Source organism: Tinamus guttatus, unplaced genomic scaffold (assembly GCF_059628265.1).
Source record: "Tinamus guttatus ecotype Peru unplaced genomic scaffold, ASM5962826v1 Tinamus_guttatus_pri_ptg000254l, whole genome shotgun sequence".
NCBI lineage: Eukaryota > Metazoa > Chordata > Aves > Tinamiformes > Tinamidae > Tinamus > Tinamus guttatus.
In genome coordinates, this window is record NW_028288788.1 from 429,302 (window position 1) to 448,387 (window position 19,086).

General features: G+C 64.4%; 2 protein-coding genes across 2 annotated transcripts; both read right to left on the minus strand.

Moving 5' to 3' along the window:
- Nucleotides 1-854: 854 nt before the first annotated feature.
- On the minus strand, nt 855-6,217 carry GRIN3B (glutamate ionotropic receptor NMDA type subunit 3B). The gene is made up of 9 exons (XM_088526803.1): nt 5,774-6,217; nt 4,075-4,676; nt 2,887-3,925; nt 2,667-2,812; nt 2,454-2,569; nt 2,205-2,356; nt 1,968-2,132; nt 1,832-1,899; nt 855-1,128 (listed from the first exon to the last, which is right to left on the minus strand). Exons 1-9 carry the CDS (start codon nt 6,215-6,217, stop codon nt 855-857), a joined length of 3,006 nt encoding a protein of 1,001 aa, XP_088382929.1.
- Nucleotides 6,218-8,094: 1,877 nt separating this feature from the next.
- On the minus strand, nt 8,095-17,445 carry WDR18 (WD repeat domain 18). Its single transcript, XM_088526757.1, has 10 exons — nt 17,215-17,445; nt 15,778-15,888; nt 14,106-14,239; nt 12,839-12,980; nt 12,173-12,316; nt 11,793-11,857; nt 11,549-11,673; nt 9,307-9,473; nt 8,464-8,532; nt 8,095-8,246 (listed from the first exon to the last, which is right to left on the minus strand). The coding sequence occupies exons 1-10, from the start codon at nt 17,422-17,424 to the stop codon at nt 8,115-8,117; spliced, it is 1,299 nt and encodes a 432-aa protein (XP_088382883.1). The 5' UTR covers nt 17,425-17,445; the 3' UTR covers nt 8,095-8,114.
- Nucleotides 17,446-19,086: the final 1,641 nt, after the last annotated feature.

Sequence of the window (19,086 nt, forward strand, 5' to 3'; positions counted from 1 at the left end):
GGCTCGCTCTGGACATGGGCTCCATGCAGGGGCTCCAGGCACGGCTCTGGTCACGGCTCCGGACACGGGCTCTATGCAGGGGCTCTGGACACGGCTCCAGACACAGCTCCGGACACGAGCTCCATGCAGGGGCTCCAGGCACGGCTCCGGACAGCTCCGTGCACAGCTCCTTGTCCAGCTCCATGCTCAGGCTCTGCGTGCGGCTCCATGCGCCCACCCTGCAGCTCCCGCTCCGCGTGCGGACGCAGGAATCTGGCCCTGCTGCGGCCGTCCCTGGCCCGTGGCCCCCTGCTCTCGCCGTCGCCGCTCGCGCAGGGATGTTCAATCCCCTTTGGCAGGGGGAGGTGAGTCCCGTCCCGGGGCCGGGCCCTCCGGCAGCCCCACGTGCGGAACGGGCCGCCCTGGGGTCACCCCGCGGCACCTTTGGGATGGAGGCGGCTCTTCCTGCTCCCGGGCGTCCCACGAGGGCCGCCCGCTCCTGTGGCACCGGCTCCGGGCTAATCGTCACCGTCCTGCGGCCGGGCCGGGCCCTCCGCTTGTCTGGGGGGGACAGGGAGAGACGTCACCTCCTGCCCCGAACCTGGACATTTAGAGGGGACAGCAGGAAGGGGGGAGCAGCCGTTGTCCAAGCGCTGGCACCACGGCAGCCCTGCCTGCGTTTCTCACCCCTAAACAAACGCACTCAAGCAGGGAGCAGCACCCCATCCTCCCCATCCCCTCAACAAACGAGCGCTCAGCAAACCTTCCCCTCCATTAAAAAAACTAACGAATAGCACCAGAAAAGCGGGAATTCATGGGAATCCCCCCGTTTCCACCCCCGGAGCTGGGCGCGCTGCAGGGTCTTTCCCCCGGGGCTACCTGGGGTGCGGGCGCGCGGGCGCCGCGGGGCTCGGGGCGCTGCCCAGCTCGGCCACCAAGCGGCTCCGGCGCAGCAGGGCCGCGCGCAGCTGCGCCCGCAGCTCCCCGATGCTCCGCTCCAGCCGCCGCAGCTCGGCCTCGCCGTCCCCCTGCCCGGCCGCGCGCGGCCGCCCGGGGCCCTGCGGCTCCGCGTCCAGCTGGAAGTGCACCCGGCGCTCCCGGCTCCGCTCCGCGGCGCACCTGGGATGTGGGAGAGACGGGGAATGGGGCCTGCGGGGCTGCGGCCCGAGGAGGAGGAGGAGGAGGAGAAGGAGGGAGAGGGAGAGGAGGAGGAGGAGGAGGGAGGAGAGGAGGAAGAAGAGAGGAGGAAGAAGAAGAGGAGGAGGAAGAGGGGGAGGAGGGAGAGGAGGAGGAAGAAAAGGAGAAGGAGGAAGAAAAGGAGGAAATGGATAGGGAGGAAGAAGAGGAGGAGAAAGAGGAGGGGAAGAAGAAAGGAGGCGGAGGAGGAGGAAGAGGAGGAGGAGGAGGAGAAGAGGAAGAAGAGGAGGAGAAGAGAGGAGGAGAAAGAGCAGGAGGAGGAAGAAGAGAGGAGGAGAGGACGAGGAGGAAAAAGAGGAAGAGGAGGGGGAAGAGGAGGAAAGGAGGAGGAGGAAGAGGAGGGGAGGAAGAAGAGGAGGTGGAAGTGGATATGGAGGAAGAAGAGGAGGAGGAAGAGGAGGAGGGGGAACAAGAGAGGAGAAAGAGGAGGAGAAGGAAGTGGATAAGGAAGAAGAGGAAAATGAGGAAGAAGAGGAGGAGGGAGAGGAAGAGGAAGAAGAGGATGAGGAAGAGGAGGAGGACAAAGAGGAGCAGAAGGAAGAAGAGGAGGAGAAACAGGAGAGGAAAAAGAGGAGGAGGATGAAGTGGATAATGCGAAGGAAGAAAATGAGGGAGAGGAAGAGGAGGAGGCTGAGCATGGAGCAGCTGCCCATACCTCTCCCCCAAGCCGAGCCGCTGGGTTTTCTGCTCCTCGGTGCCCGTGTTCAGCGCCCGGTGGATTTTCTGCGGGGCCCAAGGGGGTTTCAGCCGGCGCCAGGGCCCGGGCGCGGGGCCGGGGCCGCGGTGCCCACCTGGCTCGTGTGCAGCCAGTAGTTGAACTTCTTCTTCCGCTTGATGCGGGGCAGGATGAGGCGGTAGAAGACGTGTTCGCCCAGCGAGGTGAGCAGGGAGCCGCAGAGCCCGATGCACAGCAGCACGAAGAGCCCCGAGAAGTGGTAGATGCCCATCTGCAGGGTCTGCGGGGAGGGGGACGTCACAGCGCTGGGGACAGGAGGGGACAAACCCGCCGAGCCCCCGGTCGCCCTCACCTCGGTGACGGCGAAGACCCGCTTGCCGCAGGGCACCATCTTGTACCACTTGTCGTGCAGCAGGTCGATGAACCCGGACGACTTGTAGCGGCTGATGAACTCGGAGATGTTGGAGGTGAGCGGCGAGTTCTGCGGGAGGCCGATGCCGTAGCCTGGTCCGGCGGGGAGGAGACAGCGGCAGAGCTGGGGGCCTTGCCCGAACCTGTGTCCTGTCCCCCCTCTGCTGCTGCCAGTGTCCCCTGTCCCCACCTTCGATGGCGAAGGGTTTGCCCACGGTGAGCAGCTTGCAGTCGGAGTCGATGGAGACCTCGTAGTCGAGCAGCGACTTGTCCATGATGAAGGCATTGAGCTTGGGCGGCTCCGTCCTGCAGCCAAGGTGGTTTTTGCGGGGGGCATCCCCATGACAGTCCCCACCAGTTTGGGGGCAGGACAGGGGTAAATCCCCCCGCCACAGTCGCTCACTTGAGCATGGTGACGCCGGCGGGGGTGGTGGGCACGTTGTAGCGCCGCATGTACTCGTGCATCTCGGGGAAGCTCTTCTGGATGTACTCCTCGGCGCTGCTCTCCCACACGGTGCCGAAGCGGAAGCCCTGCGAGGGGTGGTGCAGCTGCAGGGGGGCACCAGAGCATCAGCACCCCCAGCCCCGGCCGGCGCGACCCCGCAACGCGGACGCGCTCCTACCTTCGGGTCATGGATGCCCGAGAGCTCCTCGAAGGTCTTCTCCCCCACCATGACGGCGGCCAGGTTGGCCGTGTAGCTAGAGAGCACCAGGAGGCAGAAGATGGCCCAGAGGTTCATGAGGAAGCGGCCGGTGCAGCACTTGGGCGTCTTGCTGGACACGGTGCGCCCGAAGAGGATGGCGTAGCACAGGTTGAGGGCCGAGGAGTAAGAGAAGATCTTCATGCGGTTGCGGCCGTGGGGCGTCATGCCGTAGGGGCTCTTCCACTCGTAAAGGGTGAGGAAGAGCGCGGTCATGTGCAGGGCCACGAAGATGCCCACCCACATGGTCCAGTGCAGAGGCCACATGAAGGCCCCGATGGGCGAAGCCGTGTCCTTGGTCCTCACCAGGATGCCCAGGCTGGTGGAGAAGAAAGGGCTGGTGAAGTCGATGACTTTGCTCCGCGCCGAGTTGATGCTGAAGGAGGTGACGGCCATGTGGGCCGTGCCGCTGAGCAGGTCCCCCACCAGGCCGGTCCAGCGGCCGTTCTTCCAGGCCCCGTATTTCCCGTCGCCCACAATGTAGAGCTCGAAGTCGAAGGGCAGATCCTCCGCCAGCTTCTCCAGCAGGTCGATGCAGTAGCCGTAGCAGCACTTCTTGTACTCGCGCGGCACGGAGCCGTTGCCGAGCTCCTCGAAGAGGGCGTCCAGCACGGCCGAGTCGTTGGTGCCGGGGTCCAGGCAGAGCTGCCCGGCGGGGCAGCTCCCGTCCTCGTCCACCTCCCTGGTGAACACGAAGGGGTGCTCCACCAGCGTGACGACGCGCAGGCGCATGCGGGCGCCGCCGGCGCCGGGGCTCCGGCGCTGCGGCGGGCTCTGCCACGCGCCCTCCTCCAGCTCCAGCTTCCCGTGGCTCCACGTGCCCACGGTGACCCAGCTGGGCTCCCCGCGCGAGTCCCGCAGCAGGCGCCACACGCGGAACTGCCGCTCCGTGCGCACCAGCGTCGCGTGGCGCACGGCCACGGGCCCCGTCCGCCCGTCGAAGGACGTGTTGGCCAGGAACCTGGCGGGGACGGGATTGGGGGGGGGGTCATGGTTGAGCCCCTGCTTTGCTCCACATGCCAAGCCTGGCAGTTGCCCCACTCCGCCGCCCGCTGTGGCATGTCCCCTGCTCACATTCCCGCGCGATGGGACGCGGTGCCGGCCCCTTACCGGGAGAGGAAGCGGCCGGAGGACTCGGTGCCCGCGCGGCGCTCGCCGTCGCAGCTGCCCGTGGCCGGCAGCAGCGCCAGGTCGGGGCGGGCGCGCGCGGCGCTGCCCGCGGCGCGCGACACCAGCTCCACGGCGTCCTGCAGGAAGTGCTCCAGCGGCGGCCGGGCCACCTCCCCGTAGGCCAGGAGCCCCGGGGGCAGCCCCTCGGTCTGCAGGTCGCTGGCGCCCAGCGGGGAGCCCAGCAGCCAGGGCACCTCGCGCGGCGGCGGCGGCCCGGCCGCCCGGGCCGCGCGGAACAGGCGCCGCGCGCGCCGCAGGTCGCAGCCCAGCACCAGCACCGGCCCTGCCAGCGCCTCGAGGCGGAGCAGGCGCCGGCGCAGGCGCCCGGCGGCCCCCGGCTGCCCCAGGGCGCTGAGGTCCAGCACGGTGCGGAGCCGGAGCTGCGAGTGGTGGGTCCGGAGCGCCGGGAGGCCGGCGGCCGCCCAGGGCTGGCAGAGCACCAGGTCGACCTCGCGCCAGCCCTTGGCCCGCAGGAGGCTGCCCAGCAGCTCCAGCAGCGTCTCCGGAGAGCTCTGCCGCTCCATGCACAGGTGGAAGGGGCTCTGCCGGCAGAGAATGCGCACGGATCCGCCAGCCCTGGAGAGGCCGGCGGCTCCTGTCGGATGCAGGGGGATGGAGCAGAGGGACCCAGGGAGGAAAGGCCACACGGGCTGGCTTTGGTGCTGCCCTGGAGCTCCTGACCGGGGGGTTAACTGAGCACCCCCTTCATGCACATGGACATGTAAACACCCACTCTCAGCCCCACGCAGCTGGAGCTGCCTCCGCAGCCCTGCCTCCGCGGAGCGGGAGCGCTCCAAGGACGCGGTGCCACTTGCTGGGCGGCAGCCGGAGCCAGCGGGAGGGTGGCGCAGCCGGCCAGCCGGGCTCCATCCCCGTGTCCCTGCGGAGCAGCTTGGGGACAGGCTGCTGCCAGCTCCCTGCAAGGGGAAGGAGTCACCTTCTGCCCAGGAGCAGGGAGCTGTGGGGAGGGACTGGGGACTGCGGATGGTGGCATCCGCTGAGGACCCACCGGGGTTGGTGGCCTTGGTGCAGGAGGCCCCCTGGTCCCAGCACTGGCACTGGGGGGTTGGGCAAGGGGACCTCAGGGGCAGGGGCCACCAGGGCTCTAGGGTGGCCCTAAGGACTCCAAGCTGGGACACATCCCCAAAGCCCTTCTGGGGTGCAAACTGGGAGCATGGGGCACAGGGCAGCTGCAGGAGCCAATCGGCCCAGGAGCTGGAATGGGACTGGGCTGAGGATGGAATAGAGCAAGGATAGGGCTGGGATGGGAGCTGGGAAAGAGCTGAAAAGTGAGCAGGGGTGGGAGGAAGAATGGGACCAGTAGAGGGGTGGGATGGAAAATAAGGAGGGAACTGGACTGGGTGCTGGAATAGAGCCAGGATAGACGCTGCAATGGGACTGGAATGGGAGTTGGGATAGAGCCAGGGCAGGGTTAGGATGGAGGCAGGATGGGAGCCCGGATGGGGTGGGCAGAAGCTGGGGTGAGAACCAAGATGGGGCTGAGATATGAGCTGAAATAGATCCAGGATAGGAGCTGCGATGGAACCGGGATGGAGCCGGGACGGAGGCAGGACGAGAGAAGGGCCGGGGACCGGGGCAGGGACGGAGCCGTCGCGGCGCCCCCGGGCGCTGCCCTTACCTGGGGGCGGAAGGGCAGGGGCCGGTCGGCGTCCAGGACGCTGAGGAAGGGGAGCTGCAGGGCGGCGGCGAGGAAGTCGAGCTGCAGGAGCTCGCGGCGGGAGCGCGGCACGGCCAGCACGGCGGCCACGCCGCGCGCCACGAGCGCCGCGCAGAGCCAGCGCGCGAGCGAGCCGGGGTCCCGCGCGGCCGGGGCGCCCGCCACCACCTCCACGCTCACGTTGTAGGGCCCCCCCGCGCCACCGGCACCGGCACCGGCACCGGCACCGGCTCCGGCCCCGGCGGCGCGGGCCAGCGCGGCGCGGACGCGGCCCGGGGCGGCGGGCGGCAGCAGCGCGCCCAGGCGCACGGCGGGGCCGGCGCGGGCCGGGACGCGGCAGGGCTGCGGGTGCCCCCCCGCGCCCAGCACCGCGGCGCACAGACACAGCGCCCGCAGCCCCGCCATGGCCCCCGCCGCCGCCGCAGCGCCCCGACGGGCCGGGCGCGCCCGGGCTGCGCCGCCACGGGGCGGGACGGGGCGGGACGGGGCGGGACGGGGCGGCCGCGGCCCCGCGCCCTCGGGGACCCGCAGCGGTCCCCGCGCCCGGGAGCGGACGGGGACGGGGCCCTGGCACCCCCGCTGCGGCGGCTCCGACCCGGCGCCGACGTCGCCGCGGCCACCACCGTGGCGTCGGGCCCGCGGCGCGCAGCGGGAACGGCGGGGGCAGCCCGGACCCCCCCAGCCCGGGCTCTGTGCGCTCTAAAACCCTCCTGCTTTCCCCCGTTCCAGCTACCTCCAAACAAGCTGCGCCGTCCTCCCGCTCCAGCCGGGCCCTCGCGTCCTATGTGACTCGAATGACGATGCTCCGGCGCTGCCGGCCTTGGCACAAATCCCTGGAGGCGACTGCGGGAGCGAGGCTCGGAGCTGTGACCTACCCGGGCCAACGGCAGCTCCAGCCTCAAGCCCAGGGCTCGAGGGGCCGGGGGCTTCGCAATCCCCTCCTGGCACCTTCCTCTGCGGGGAGGCCCCGTGGGGCCCTGTCCTCGTGTCACTGCGGGGAAACTGAGGCAGGGCTGGCAGGACAGGGCTCCCGGCAGCACCAACAGCGGCTGCTGCAGGGACGGAGCCTCCGCTAACTTAACATGAAAAATGATGGGGGGGAAGTGCCAAGGAGCAGCAGGCAAAAAATATCGATGATGAGACAAATGTAATGAGTCAAAGCTAATGGATCCTTCGGGGCAGGGAAGAGCGGCCAAGGAGGGGGAGGCTGCGGGCACAGACCCGGCGGGGCTGGGGACGCGCTGGAAGCCCCTTCTGCCAGGGCAGCCGCTGCCAAGGGCGGTCCCGGCAGCTCCATAAACGCCGGGAGAAACGTGGTCCACGGGGACGGATGGAGAAGGGCACAAGCGGGAGCTCCACCTCGGAGTCGGCTCTTGGAGAAGGGCTCTTGGGAGAGGGGAACGGACAAGCCCTGACTGTGAGTGTCACTTCCCTGGGCCACAGATTCGCTCCCTGGGGACGTGGTGGTGGTGACAGGGGTCACTGAGATCTGCAGTCACCAGCGCTGTTTGAAGAAAAACCTCAGGCATCTCTCACTATAAAAAACAAATCTTTTATGTAAAAAATAAACCTAAACAAAACCCACAACCCCCGCTGCCATGGTAGTGACAATACAAAAGGCCGATTCCCCAGAACACCATGGAAAACAAAGTAGCCGGGTCCAAATATATATAAATCATCAACTTAGGAGATTGGAAATAGCACCTTGCTCGGCCCTCCCTGCAGGTCAGCCCCGCTCCAAGCCGCTTCTCGGGCGCTGCGGAGCAGCGGGAGGAGCCGCGGGCTGGATGGACCCTGCGGTACCGAGCAGCGTCCCCGAGGGCGGCCGGGCAGAAGGGATCTCTCACATCCGACCTCAAACCAGTATTAAGAGAGGACAAAAACACTTTTCTGTCTGCACTGCAGGGTCAAGTAACAAAAAGAAACAGGAAAAAAAAAAAAAAGGCCCGGGGGGGAGTGACTGGAAAAGAGCAGAGCTCCATCCCGCGCTCGGTCCCGCCGGAGCCGGTCGCGCTCCTCTCCACCCGCGGCTACTCCACGGCTTCCCCCGGTGCCGAGAAGCGTCTCGGGGTGAAAACGGTCCCTGTGTTGTCCCACGCGCAGCCGGCCCGAGAGCACCCGCAGGGGCCAGGCCCACCCGCGGGGCCAGGCCCAGCAGGGCACCGCGCTGCGGGTGCTGGCGAGGACACGCGGGCCACACGTGCTGGCACGTCCGCGTGTGCACGAGCCCAGGGCCTGGCTGGTTCTTCCCCAGGAGCTGGGCCGGGAGAGGCGGAGGGGTGGGAGGGCTGGGGGTGCCTCTTCATTTGGCTGGTTTGGTGATGATGCGGGCGGAGAAGTCGAACAGGTTCTTGTTGATCTTCCGCAGGGTGCTCACCTCCTCCTCCAGCTCGCTCACCTGGAGTGTCAGATGCTCCTGGTCTCCCATCAGGTTCTGTGAGGGAGGAATGGGACACAGGAGCCTCAGGATCTGGGGTCTCAACTCTGGCCAGTGGGACATCAGCAAACCCCATGTCCCTGCATCCTCTGCCGCCTTCATCTCCGGCTCGGAGCTCTGTCCCTCCCACTCGCCACCTTTGACCCGGGCCCAAGGGGCCGGTTCTGCTCCGTGGGGACCCCCCGGGCTCTGCCCCTCCTCGAAGGGCTCTCACCTTTTCCCTCGTCGAGTGCATCTGCGCGTACATCCTCTCCGCCTTCTCCAGGTAGCTCTCCCCGCATTCCTGCAAGGATCGGATGGGACGAATGACGCAGGAACCCTGGGTGCCCTCACCAGGACCCGGAGATCCCCACTGGGGCTGGCGAAGAAACCCCCCGTTCCTCAGATGCAGCCACAGGGACAAAGCAGCGACCGGGCGGCTTCATGGGCCGCTCTGGACCAGGGAATCCCTGTGCCCTGCGTGGCTGGGCCGGGGGGCTCCCAAACAGCCCCTGGGAGCCCCTTGCTCCAAACCTCACAGCCCCAATCCCGCTGCAGGGGGGAGAGCTCCACGGACTGACACCTCCCAAACAGCTCCAGAGCTGCCCCTGTCCCCAGGAGGGGACAAACAGCCTCTCCGCAAGGGCTGACACCTCCCGGCTCTGGGCGCATGCATGAGAAGCGCCAGCATCACCCCTCTCCAGGGATGGACTCGGAGAGGGAAGCGTGGGGCGAGCGGATGCAGGGAAGCTCCGACGGCGCTCGGAGCGGCTCCCGCCCCGTTCGGAGCGGCGGGAGCCGTGGGAGAGCGGAGCGCGCCGGCGCCGCGGCGCGAGGCTGGCAGGACAAATGACTGCACCAGCCGGGCGACACGGGGAAGGCGAGGGAGGCAGGACGGATTTCACTGCATTGGAGGATGAACTTTGCCGAGGGGAAAACAGCCCCCCTCGCAACAGGAAAAAGCTGCGGACCAGCCTGGATCTTTGCAGGCAGGACCTGGGCACTGCAGGGCCCAAACCCTGATCCTGCCCTGTCCCCACTGCCTCCGGGGCAGTGACTTCAGAGCAGCCCCCCGTACCTGCTGGTGGAGGCCGAGACGCAGCGTCACCCCCTCGTTGCCCTGCTCGTCGCTGCTCTCGGTGCCGTGCAGGTGCTTGCTGAACTTGGGCAGCGGCACGCTGGGCTTGCCGTCCGGGTTGAACATGTTGGCCGGGGCCAGCACGATGAACGCGTTCGTAACCGGGCCTGGAGGAAAGGGGGGGAACGTGACCGGGTTTGTGTCCGCTCCGGGAATGGGACGGAGGATGCAAAGGCGCAGGCGGCCGGGCCTCCCGCATCCCTCCCCAGCGCCGCCGGGATCCTGAGCGGCGACGGGCAGGGATTTCTCCCACGTTCCCGGTTGGGAGCCGGGATGCGGAGCGCGGCGGAGGGGATCCCGGCCTCTGCAGAGCGGCCCCGCCAGCCGCTGCGGCGCGCGGCAGCTCCTCGCAGCCATCCATCACGCGCCGCGCTCGGCAGCGCTAACGAGCGCTTTAATTACTGCATTTACCCACACGGGCTGCTGCTCCGCGCGAGCCACCCCCGCCGCCCCCCTGCCACGCTCACGTGTCCCCGGTGTCCCCTCCGATCCCCGTGTCCCCTCCGATCCCCATCTACGTCCCGGCAGGGGTGACCGGAGCCCGAGCGGAACCGACCGCTCGTCCTGCCCCACGAGCTGGCACGAGCCAGAGGGCCAGAGGAGCCTGATCCACCCAAGCAGAGGCAGCAGGGACAGGGCAGAATGGGGCCCTGGACGGAACCAGGGACACCAGGGGCTCCTAGAAGCAGCTCTCACAGCAGCCCCTCATCCTCATCTCCCCCTCCAGGCAGAGCAGGGGCTGCTCCGAACCCTTGGTGAGAGCGCCAAGGCTCGATCCTTGCCGGCAAATTAAAGGCTCTGTCAAACGCTCAGTCCAGGAGCTGCTCTGCCAGGAGTGCTGGACTTGCCTCCAAAGCTGCTCTTGCCAAAACTTGGCTGTAATAAACCATTTGCTTTAATGCTGCTCCCTCAGTAAGGAAAATAAGTTTGCTGCCTCTTACAAAAACATCCATTAGGGATATTACCCTGCCTGGCTCACCAGCTGCTCATAAGGAAACGTCAAGAAAGGCAGGGAGGACAAAATCTCACAAAACATCTTACAGGTTCCCAGCTCTAATGGCCCCGTCCCCAGCGAGGATGTTAACGCCTCGCAGAGCCACCTCGGAGCGGGCGGATCAGGCATCAGCCTGGGAATAATCTCCTGCCAGTGTGGGAAGCACTCGACTCCATCAGGGAGAATAAATAATCCAGCTGCCAGCACGGCCAAGGACGGAGCCTCCTGTGCCGGCTGGGTAGGAGCATGGAGATATCTGTGGCCCAAGGCGTTTGGGGACAGGATTTGCAGGAGCAGAAGTAACTGATGCCTAGACAGGACGCGGGGCAGGGCTGGCAAGGGGACCCCGGCGTCCTGGCTCAGTGCTCCCCGCATCCAGGGAGCCGCTGCCTCCCGTTGCAGGGGGGCTCGTGTGCTCAGGGGGACAGCGGGTGACCCCGCGCAGCCTGTCCTGCCCGCACAGCCACAGCTCGTCACCCGAGAGCAGCTTCTCCGTGTCCATCCTGCTGCTCGTTCTCTGCTCCAGCCAAGGACGTGCAAACCTTGCTGGAAAAGCCCCCTGGTCCTTCTCGCCAGCCCCGGGTCCTGCTCCAGCCCCTCTCAGCTATTTCCAGCCCCATCATGCGGGGAGGCCGGTGGTTTCTCGTTCGCCCTCAGCTACCTCCCCTTTGCCCCTGTGACCAGAGGGACCTCGTTCTGCTGGACACAGCAAGCCAGGGGTTGCTGTCACATCAGCTGCAGCAGCAAAGCCCACGTCATCGCTGCCCGGCAAAGAGAGACACCCAGGGAACAGGCTGGGGGGATCATTGGGATGGCAGCATGGAACAGACCTTGCTCGGGGGCCAGCATCACCGCTCGGAGAGGCAGCAAGAACGGCACAGAGGAGACTATGACCAGAAATGAGCACTGCAGGCAACTGCCTGCCCCACTGAGACCAGGGTTCAGCCCCATGGGGGAGGGAATGTCAGGGAGAGAAGAGCCCCGGAGCTCCTGAGCGAGGAAAGCTGTGGATAAGTCGCCTGTGGAGTCCCCGTGCAGTGATTCTGCACCCTGTGCTCCCCACGGTGCAGAGCACCCTGAAGAGCAGGGCCCCGGGCAGCTCCCGAGCTGCTCCCAGGCCCGGATCACGCAGCGAGCGGTACCGGTGCCGGGGCTGCTCCTGGGGACGCAGCGCAGGGGCAGCCCTACCTTTGTGGTTCATCGTCTTCAGGCACTGCTTGCTCTGGATGTCCCACAGCCGGACTGTTTCGTCGTGCGAGCCGGAAAGCAGGAGGCTGCCATCCGTGGAGACCGACAGACACGTCACCTGGTTCCTGGAACGGGGAGGAGAAAAGGGAGATTAAACTCGGAACAGCCCCAGGTCCCACAGAAATAGGAGCGATGCAGGCAGACGTGGCTACGAGGTATTTGGCAAGCGTGTCTGGCTCCTCACCTGTGCCCTTTGAAGAGCTTCCCGTTCTCCCGCTCCGTCTGGAAGGTCCGGTCTCTTTGCACTGGCTGCAGAAACGATGGAAGGAAGAAAGGCAGGTTTAAACCCAGGGAAATGAGGGCAGAAGCTCCATCGCTGTGCCTGGACGGGCAAGGGGTGATTTTCTAGGTCATCCTCTTTCCCTTCCCGGGTTCTTCATTCCCTCTAGCAAGTTTCCTCTCTCCTGCCCTAGGCTCCCTCATCGCTGCTGGAAACCCCTCTCGCTGCCCTGTGGTGACATCCTGGCAGATCACACCAGTTCCAGGCAAGGAGGGTGACAGTTCCACAGGACACTGAGCTGCAGGAGGGCAGCACCGAGGGGGACTGCGGCCCCCATCACTCACCCAGGCACAGAGGTCAACCTGGAAGATGGAGCCGTCCATGCCACCGCAGAACATGTGATACTCAGAGAGGTCCAGAGTCACAGACATGATCCCCACGTCGAAGAGGACAGAAAGGAGGAGCTCTCCAGAGGAGACTTCCCACAGCTGGAGCGAAAGGATAAAGGAAAATTAGGGCTGCACAGTCAGAACAACACGTTGCTTCTCAGCTGCATATGCAGGGCCATGTACCAGCATGAACCAGCACGTCCTCACTCTGGGCAGGGAAACTGAGGCATGAGCTGGCTTGCCCACGGTCACGTGCAAAAGCAAAGGCAGAATGAGCAGAGAACCCAGGATCAGCCTCACTTTGACCATGATACAACAGATTTTCCCGGCAACTGTGGAATAGCGCTGAACTTCCCCGTGCCACCCCGTTTCCTGGGGCAGATCCTGCAGATCCCTGCCTGCAGGGCAGGAGAAGAGAAATTCCAGCCCCTATCTGGAGGAGCTGGGCCCTGGCAGCTCTGAGTCATTACAGGGACAGCCAAGAAATTGTGCTATGCAGCCCTCACGGGCAGCTTTGCTGCAGTCCAGCGGAGGTAATTTATTTTTTTAGCCCTACGGGGCTTGCAACCCCCTGGCACACGTGCTTATTCGTGCAGGTTTGGGGCCTGCGCAGAGACCCACCTTGGCTGTCTGGTCAAGGGAGGCTGTGGCTGCTCGCGCCAAGGGCCCTCCGAAGCCGCAGCACAAGTCGGTGATGGGGAGGCTGTGTCGGGACCACACGTGGCGAGGGTCAGGGATCTGCGAGGGCTCCGTCTGCAACACGCTGCAGGGGAGAGAACAGAGGGGAAGATTAACCCCGCGGGGAGCGACGAGGGCTCGGGAGGCTCCGCTGGCTCCGCACGGCCCTGCCGGGGGCGGGAATCGACCGGCGCGGAAGTTGTCACCGGCTACAGCGCGTAGAGAGGCTGGGGGCTGCTGCTGAGGTCCCTGTCCCCAAGGACACGGAGAGGGCGACCTCAGCTGCCATTAGGATCATAGAATCACAGAATGCTGAAGGTTGGAAGGGACCTCTAGATGTCACCTAGTCCAACCCCCTGCACACGCAGGGTCACCTAGAGCACGTGGCACAGGGCTGCGTCCAAGCGGGTTTGAAGATCTCCAGAAAAGGAGACTCCACAACCTCTCTGGGCAGCCTGTTCCAGCGCTCCGGCACCCTCACTGTCAAGAATTTTTTTCCTTAAGTTCATGCGGAACTTTAGGTGCTTCAGTTTGTGGCCATTACCTCTAGTTCTGTCGGTGGCCAGCAATGAAAAGAGGCGGCACCATCCTCCTCACTGCCTCCCTTGAGGTACGTAGCTGAGGAAGGAGAGTGAGAACTGCCTGCACAAAAGACCACTGAAAAGGGGAAGGGAATAATAGAGGTAATGGCCACAAACTGAAACACCCGAATTTCCACAGGAACTTAAGGGAAAATTTCTTGACAGTGAGGGTGCCGGAGCACTGGAACAGGCTGCCCAGAGAGGTTGTGGAGTCTCCTTCTCTGGAGATCTTCAAACCCGCTTGGACGCAGCCCTGTGCCACGTGCTCTAGGTGACCCTGCGTGTGCAGGGGTTGGACTAGATGACCTCTAGGGTCCCTTCCAACCTTGAGCATTCCATGATTCTATAATCCACTGTGGGAAAGTCAGAGGCTCACGCTACAGCTGGGGAGATTCACACGAGACAGTAGGAAAATCCCCCTAGCACTAAGGATAACAACACTGGAAGACACTGCTGAAGAAGGGCCGGACACATCATCACCCGTGGATTTTAAGAACAGCTGAGACATCGCTCAGGGCTGGCTTAGGACTGCCCAGGGAGGAGGCAGCCGAGCTCCCGTGTCCACGCGCCTCGTCCGGACGCTCCGTCCCGGCACGCGGGCGCCGGGAGCTGCTTGCGGGCGCCGTTACCTGTAGAGGTTCCACACCAGAGCCAGGCAGTCCTTGGCTCCCGACAAGAAGTGGCTGCTGTCGTCAGTGAAGCAGAGGCAGGTGAGGTCCTGGTAGTGCCGGTTGAGGATGGCCAAGAGGTTCCCATTGGAGACCTAGGATAAAGGAAAGGACACCGGGATATTAAAAGAAACTACATAAATACAATGGCTATAATCTAGAAATTATTTTTGCATATTTTAATATATTTAAATACATTATTTTGTAATAATATATTAAATATTATTTATTTCTATACGAGCAATGCGATGCTCTGCAGGCGGCTGCTTGCACTCCACAGGTAGCTGCATTTCAGCAAGGCTCAAGTCACCAGAGACTTTGGGACCTGAGCACAGAGGGTTCCCTAAACCTGGAGCTTTTCCCATGGAGAGGCAGCGCTGCAGATAGGGAGGGAAGCAGGAGGCAGCGAGGGAGGCCCATACAAAGAACAGAATCAACTCCCTCATCATCTGAATTACACCTAAAAATAAAACAGTTCAATAGAGAATAGGTGTTTGCACAAAGAAGGTGTAAAATGAGGGCTCTTGGAAGCCAATTCCAGCTCTAGGATGGATTGATGCAGCCTAATGTTCCCGTTTCCTCGGCCGGGAGGACGGTGCCTTCGCCTGCTCCAGCCGGACGCTCGGAGCGTTTGCGGATGAGACCTGCTGGAAGGGATCAGAAAGGGCCAAGTTTTGCAGATGAGGCAGAGCAGAGACCACGGGCAGGAGCCTCCTCCTCGCTGCAGCGTTGGCCCCAGCATTCCGACTGAGGTGGGTTTTTTTCCAACATTGCCACGAGCACATTTTTAAAAGAAAGATCTGATGAATTAAGATAGAGCCACCCACATAATAAACCTCAGAAGCATCCCCCAAGATTGAGAGCTTTACAAGTTAGACATCTTGTGTCTAAACCCAAGCTAAAAACCAGCTGTGCTTTTTAGCTGCTTGGTGAAGCGCTTAGACCATCTTGTGAGCCCCACTGAAATAAAAACGCTACATAAAACCAGGATGACGATCAGGGCGTGACAATCCAGCAGCTTTTGGAGATGCCCCGAGCACAATTCCCATGGGAACGTCGCGTCCCGGCCCCTCGCAGCAGCCCAGAGCCACTGCAGCAGTTGTGAACTGCACAACGCAGAAGTCTTTGCACAAACAACGGGCGTTCACGGGCACCAACGGGCAGGGAGCACCCGCTAACCGGGCGGGATGCAACCTCCACGTTGCCAGCGGATCCTTCATCTAACACCAGCCTCCTCCTCCTCACCAGCGCTGCTGGGATTTTGCACCCCCTTGGGATCCAATCTCCCTTTACGCACACGTAATTTGGAATCATTCATAGGAGATTTCAAACAGACTCCCCGTTTTATCGCGAGACCGGGATAACCAGCACCAACGAGTTGCCAGAAGGCAGCCACGATTAAACACAAAGCCACGAGGCAAACACGAAGGGCTGGAGCTGGGATTATGGTAGGAAAACACCCTGTTCCCGCTGGAGCCGGAGCCGCTCCAGCAGGAACAGGGGCCACCTGGACCCGGAACAAACGGACAGGACAAACTGCAGAGTCTCAGCGGTTCCAGCAAGCGCATTTTGGTGTCCCAAGGGGCGCTTGGTGCCAGCGCGGGGACGCGCGGTGCCCCCGCGGCCTCCTCACCTCCCACAGGTAGATGCTCTCGGCGATGCCCGCCAGGATGTAGAGGCCGTCGGGAGACGCCGTCAGGCAGGTCACGGGCCCCGGGCAGATGATCTTCTGCTGGAGCTGGTCCTGGCAGCGCGGGGGACACAGCGGCCGGTGAGCAGGGAATGGGACAGGGTGGGAAAATAAAGGGGGAAAGGAGGCCCTGGCTCGGGGCGGCCCGCAGGGAAGAGGCTTTTCCAACGTGGCACCCAGGAGGGCTCCAGAGCCGGTGGGAGGGGACGGAGGAGGGAGCGGGGGCAGCTCCGAGCTGCGGGACGGAGCCTTCCCGCCGCTTCCCGGGGCTGGAATGAGGGAGCCGAGTGGCTGCGGCCCCCGGAGCCGCCGCTCCCACTTGTGCAGCCACACGGGGGACAAGGGGGGACCGGGACGCGCTGCGGGGGCCACTGTGGGCAGGGGGGATCACGAGCGGAGCAGGACACGTGGGGGGGTGTCCCCACGCGGGGGGGGTGTCCCTACACGGTGGGGGAGGCCCACGAGGGGTGGGTGTCCACGCGGGGGGGGTGTCCCCAAGGCGGGAGGGTGTCTACGCGAGAGGGGCTTCACACGGAGGGGGTGTCCCCAAGGGGGGGGGGTCCACACGGGGAGTTGTCCCCAAGCGGAGGGGGTGTCCCTACACGGGGGGGAGGCCCACGCGAGGGGGTGTCCCCACGCGGGGGTGTCTCCACACGCGGGGTTGTTCCCACGGGGGGGGAGGTCTGTACGAGGAGGGGTCCACACGGAGGGGGTGTCCCCACGCGGAGGGGGTGTCCCCAAGGGGGGTGTCCCCACACGGAGGGGGTGTCCCTGCACGGGGGGGAGGCCCACGAGGGGGGGTGTCCACGCGGGGGGAAGTCCCCACGGCGGGGGTGTCTACGCGGGGGGGGGGGGGTCACACGGAGGGGGTGTCCCCAAGGGGGGGGGTCCACGCGGAGGGGATGTCCCCGGGGGGGGGTCCACGCAGGGGGGTGTCCCCAAGGGGGGGGTCCACGCGGAGGGGATGTCCCCGGGGGGGGGTCCACGCAGGGGGGTGTCCCCAAGGGGGGGGTCCACACGGAGGGGGTGTCCCCGCGCGGAGGGGGTGACCCCAAGGCGGGGGGCTCTACGCGAAGGGGGGTGTCCACGCGGGGGGGGTGTCCCCACGCGGAGGGGCTGTCCCCAAGGGGTGTCCCCACGCGGAGGGGGTGTCCCCAAGGGGGGGTCCACACGGAGGGGCTGTCCCCAAGGGGGGGGTCCACATGGAGGGGGTGTCCCCAAGGGTGTCCCCACGCGGAGGGTCTGTCCCCAAGGGGGGTCCCCACGCAGGGGGGTGTCCCCAAGGGGGGTCCCCACGCGGAGGGGGTGTCCCCACGCGGAGGGGGTGTCCCCAAGGGTGTCCCCACGCGGAGGGGCTGTCCCCGCGCGGCCGCTCGCTACCTTCCTCTGCAGCTCCCACACGTTGATGTAGCTCTTGCCGAGCTGCGCGCCCAGCAGCCGCTCGCCGCCCAGCAGCGCCAGCCCGCGCGGGCCGCTGTTGCCGCCGCGGTAGCCGGGCAGGGCCGCGCCCGAGGGCAGCTCCCACACGGAGCAGTTCCAGAGCGGCCCGGCGGCGTCCGACACCAGCGCCACCTCCGTGGGCGCCGCCATCTTCGCGGTCCGCCAAGGCCAGAGAGAGAGGCCCGCGCCGGCCCCAGAGCGCCGCCCTTCCCTGCGCGCCGCGCCGCGCCGCGCCGCCGCCCAACCACGAGCGGCGCGGAGGGCGCGCCCTTGCGCTTCCGCGCGCGCCGGGAAGCTAAGCAGGGCCCGCCCCGGCCCGCGCCTGGATGGGGGACGCGCGGCGCGGCGGAACGGGGCCCCATGGGGCCGCCGCGCTGCGCCCTGCGTGCCCCACAGCTGCCCCACAGCACCGCGTGCCCCACAGCACCACGTGCACCCTGCTGCCCTATTGCACCCTCCATGCCAGGGCTCGCGTGCCCCATAGCCGCCCCACTGCACCCTGCATGCTCCGCAGCAGCACGTGCACCCTGCTGCCCTGTTGCACCCTCCATGCCAGGACTCGCTGCATGCCCCACTGCACCCTGCGTGCCCCATGGCAGTCCCGGTGTGCCCTGCGTGCCCCATAGCCGCACCCTGCACGTCACATAGCCACCCCACTGCACCCTGCTGCCCCTTGGCACCCTGCATGCCGGAACTCCCTGCATGCCCCATGGGCACCCCACTGTTCCCTGCCTGCCCCATAGCCGCCCCAGTGTGCCCCATAGCCACCCCACTGCACCCTGCTGCCCCTTGGCACCCTGCATGCCAGAACTCCCTGCCTGCCCCATAGCCACCCCAGTGTGCCCTGTGTGCCCCATGGCCACCCCACTGCTCCCTGCCTGCCCCAGAGCATCAGCAGCACCCGGCTGTTCCCCACACCCTCAGGACACCCTTGCCCCATGGCCTTGGGGATGCCCTGTGCACCCCACTGCCCCATTGCACCGGCACCAACTGCCCCATAGCCCTGGGGATACCCTGTGCCCCCCACAGGCTTTGGGCACCCTGGGCCCTGGCCACCCCCCAAGTGGGAGGCAGCGAGGGGGACACAAAGACCTCTGACACGTTTTTTTTTTTTTTTTTTTTTTAATATTTCATCAACTTTACAGGGTTACAATTGTCTTAAATATTCTGAAGTTTAAATACAATCTGTATAATAATGTTATTATAAAATGTAAACTTTCAGTGTTTTTATTTTATTTTATCTTTTTTTTTTAATAATCAAAAGTTTCAATACCTGAATGTTTGCAAAACTGAAATATTTCGCCAGCGGCCCCGGGACGGTGCCGCCCGGGACCGCCGCTCTCAGAGGTAGAATGTGGTTTTTATTCTTTTTCTTTTTTTTGTCTTTTGTGTTTTTTTTTTTTTTCATTTTTTACCTGAGTTAAGGTATGCGCGCGGGACAAATGCGTCTGCAGCTGTGTTCATTCCTTTTTCTTTTCAAACCCCAGAGAAACTGATTTTTCTTTTTAAATCGATATGCAAAAAAAAAAATAAAGTGGAAGGTAATTATGCTCTCGCTCTCTCTCCCAAAAAAAAAAAATTAAAAAAAAAAGGCAGGGGGGGAGAAGAGCAGGGGAAAAAATAAAAATAATAAAAAAGAAAGTGACTGTACAAATGCAAAACTCACTAAGAATCTACCCGTCCCCCTCCCGGGCACCAATCCCAGACCTGAGCGGCCGCTGCCACCCCCGGATGCGTCTCCCGTTACCCCCGGAGCCGGGGGATGAACCTGAGGATTGGGGACGCCGGGGGGTCCGGACTCGTGTCACGGAC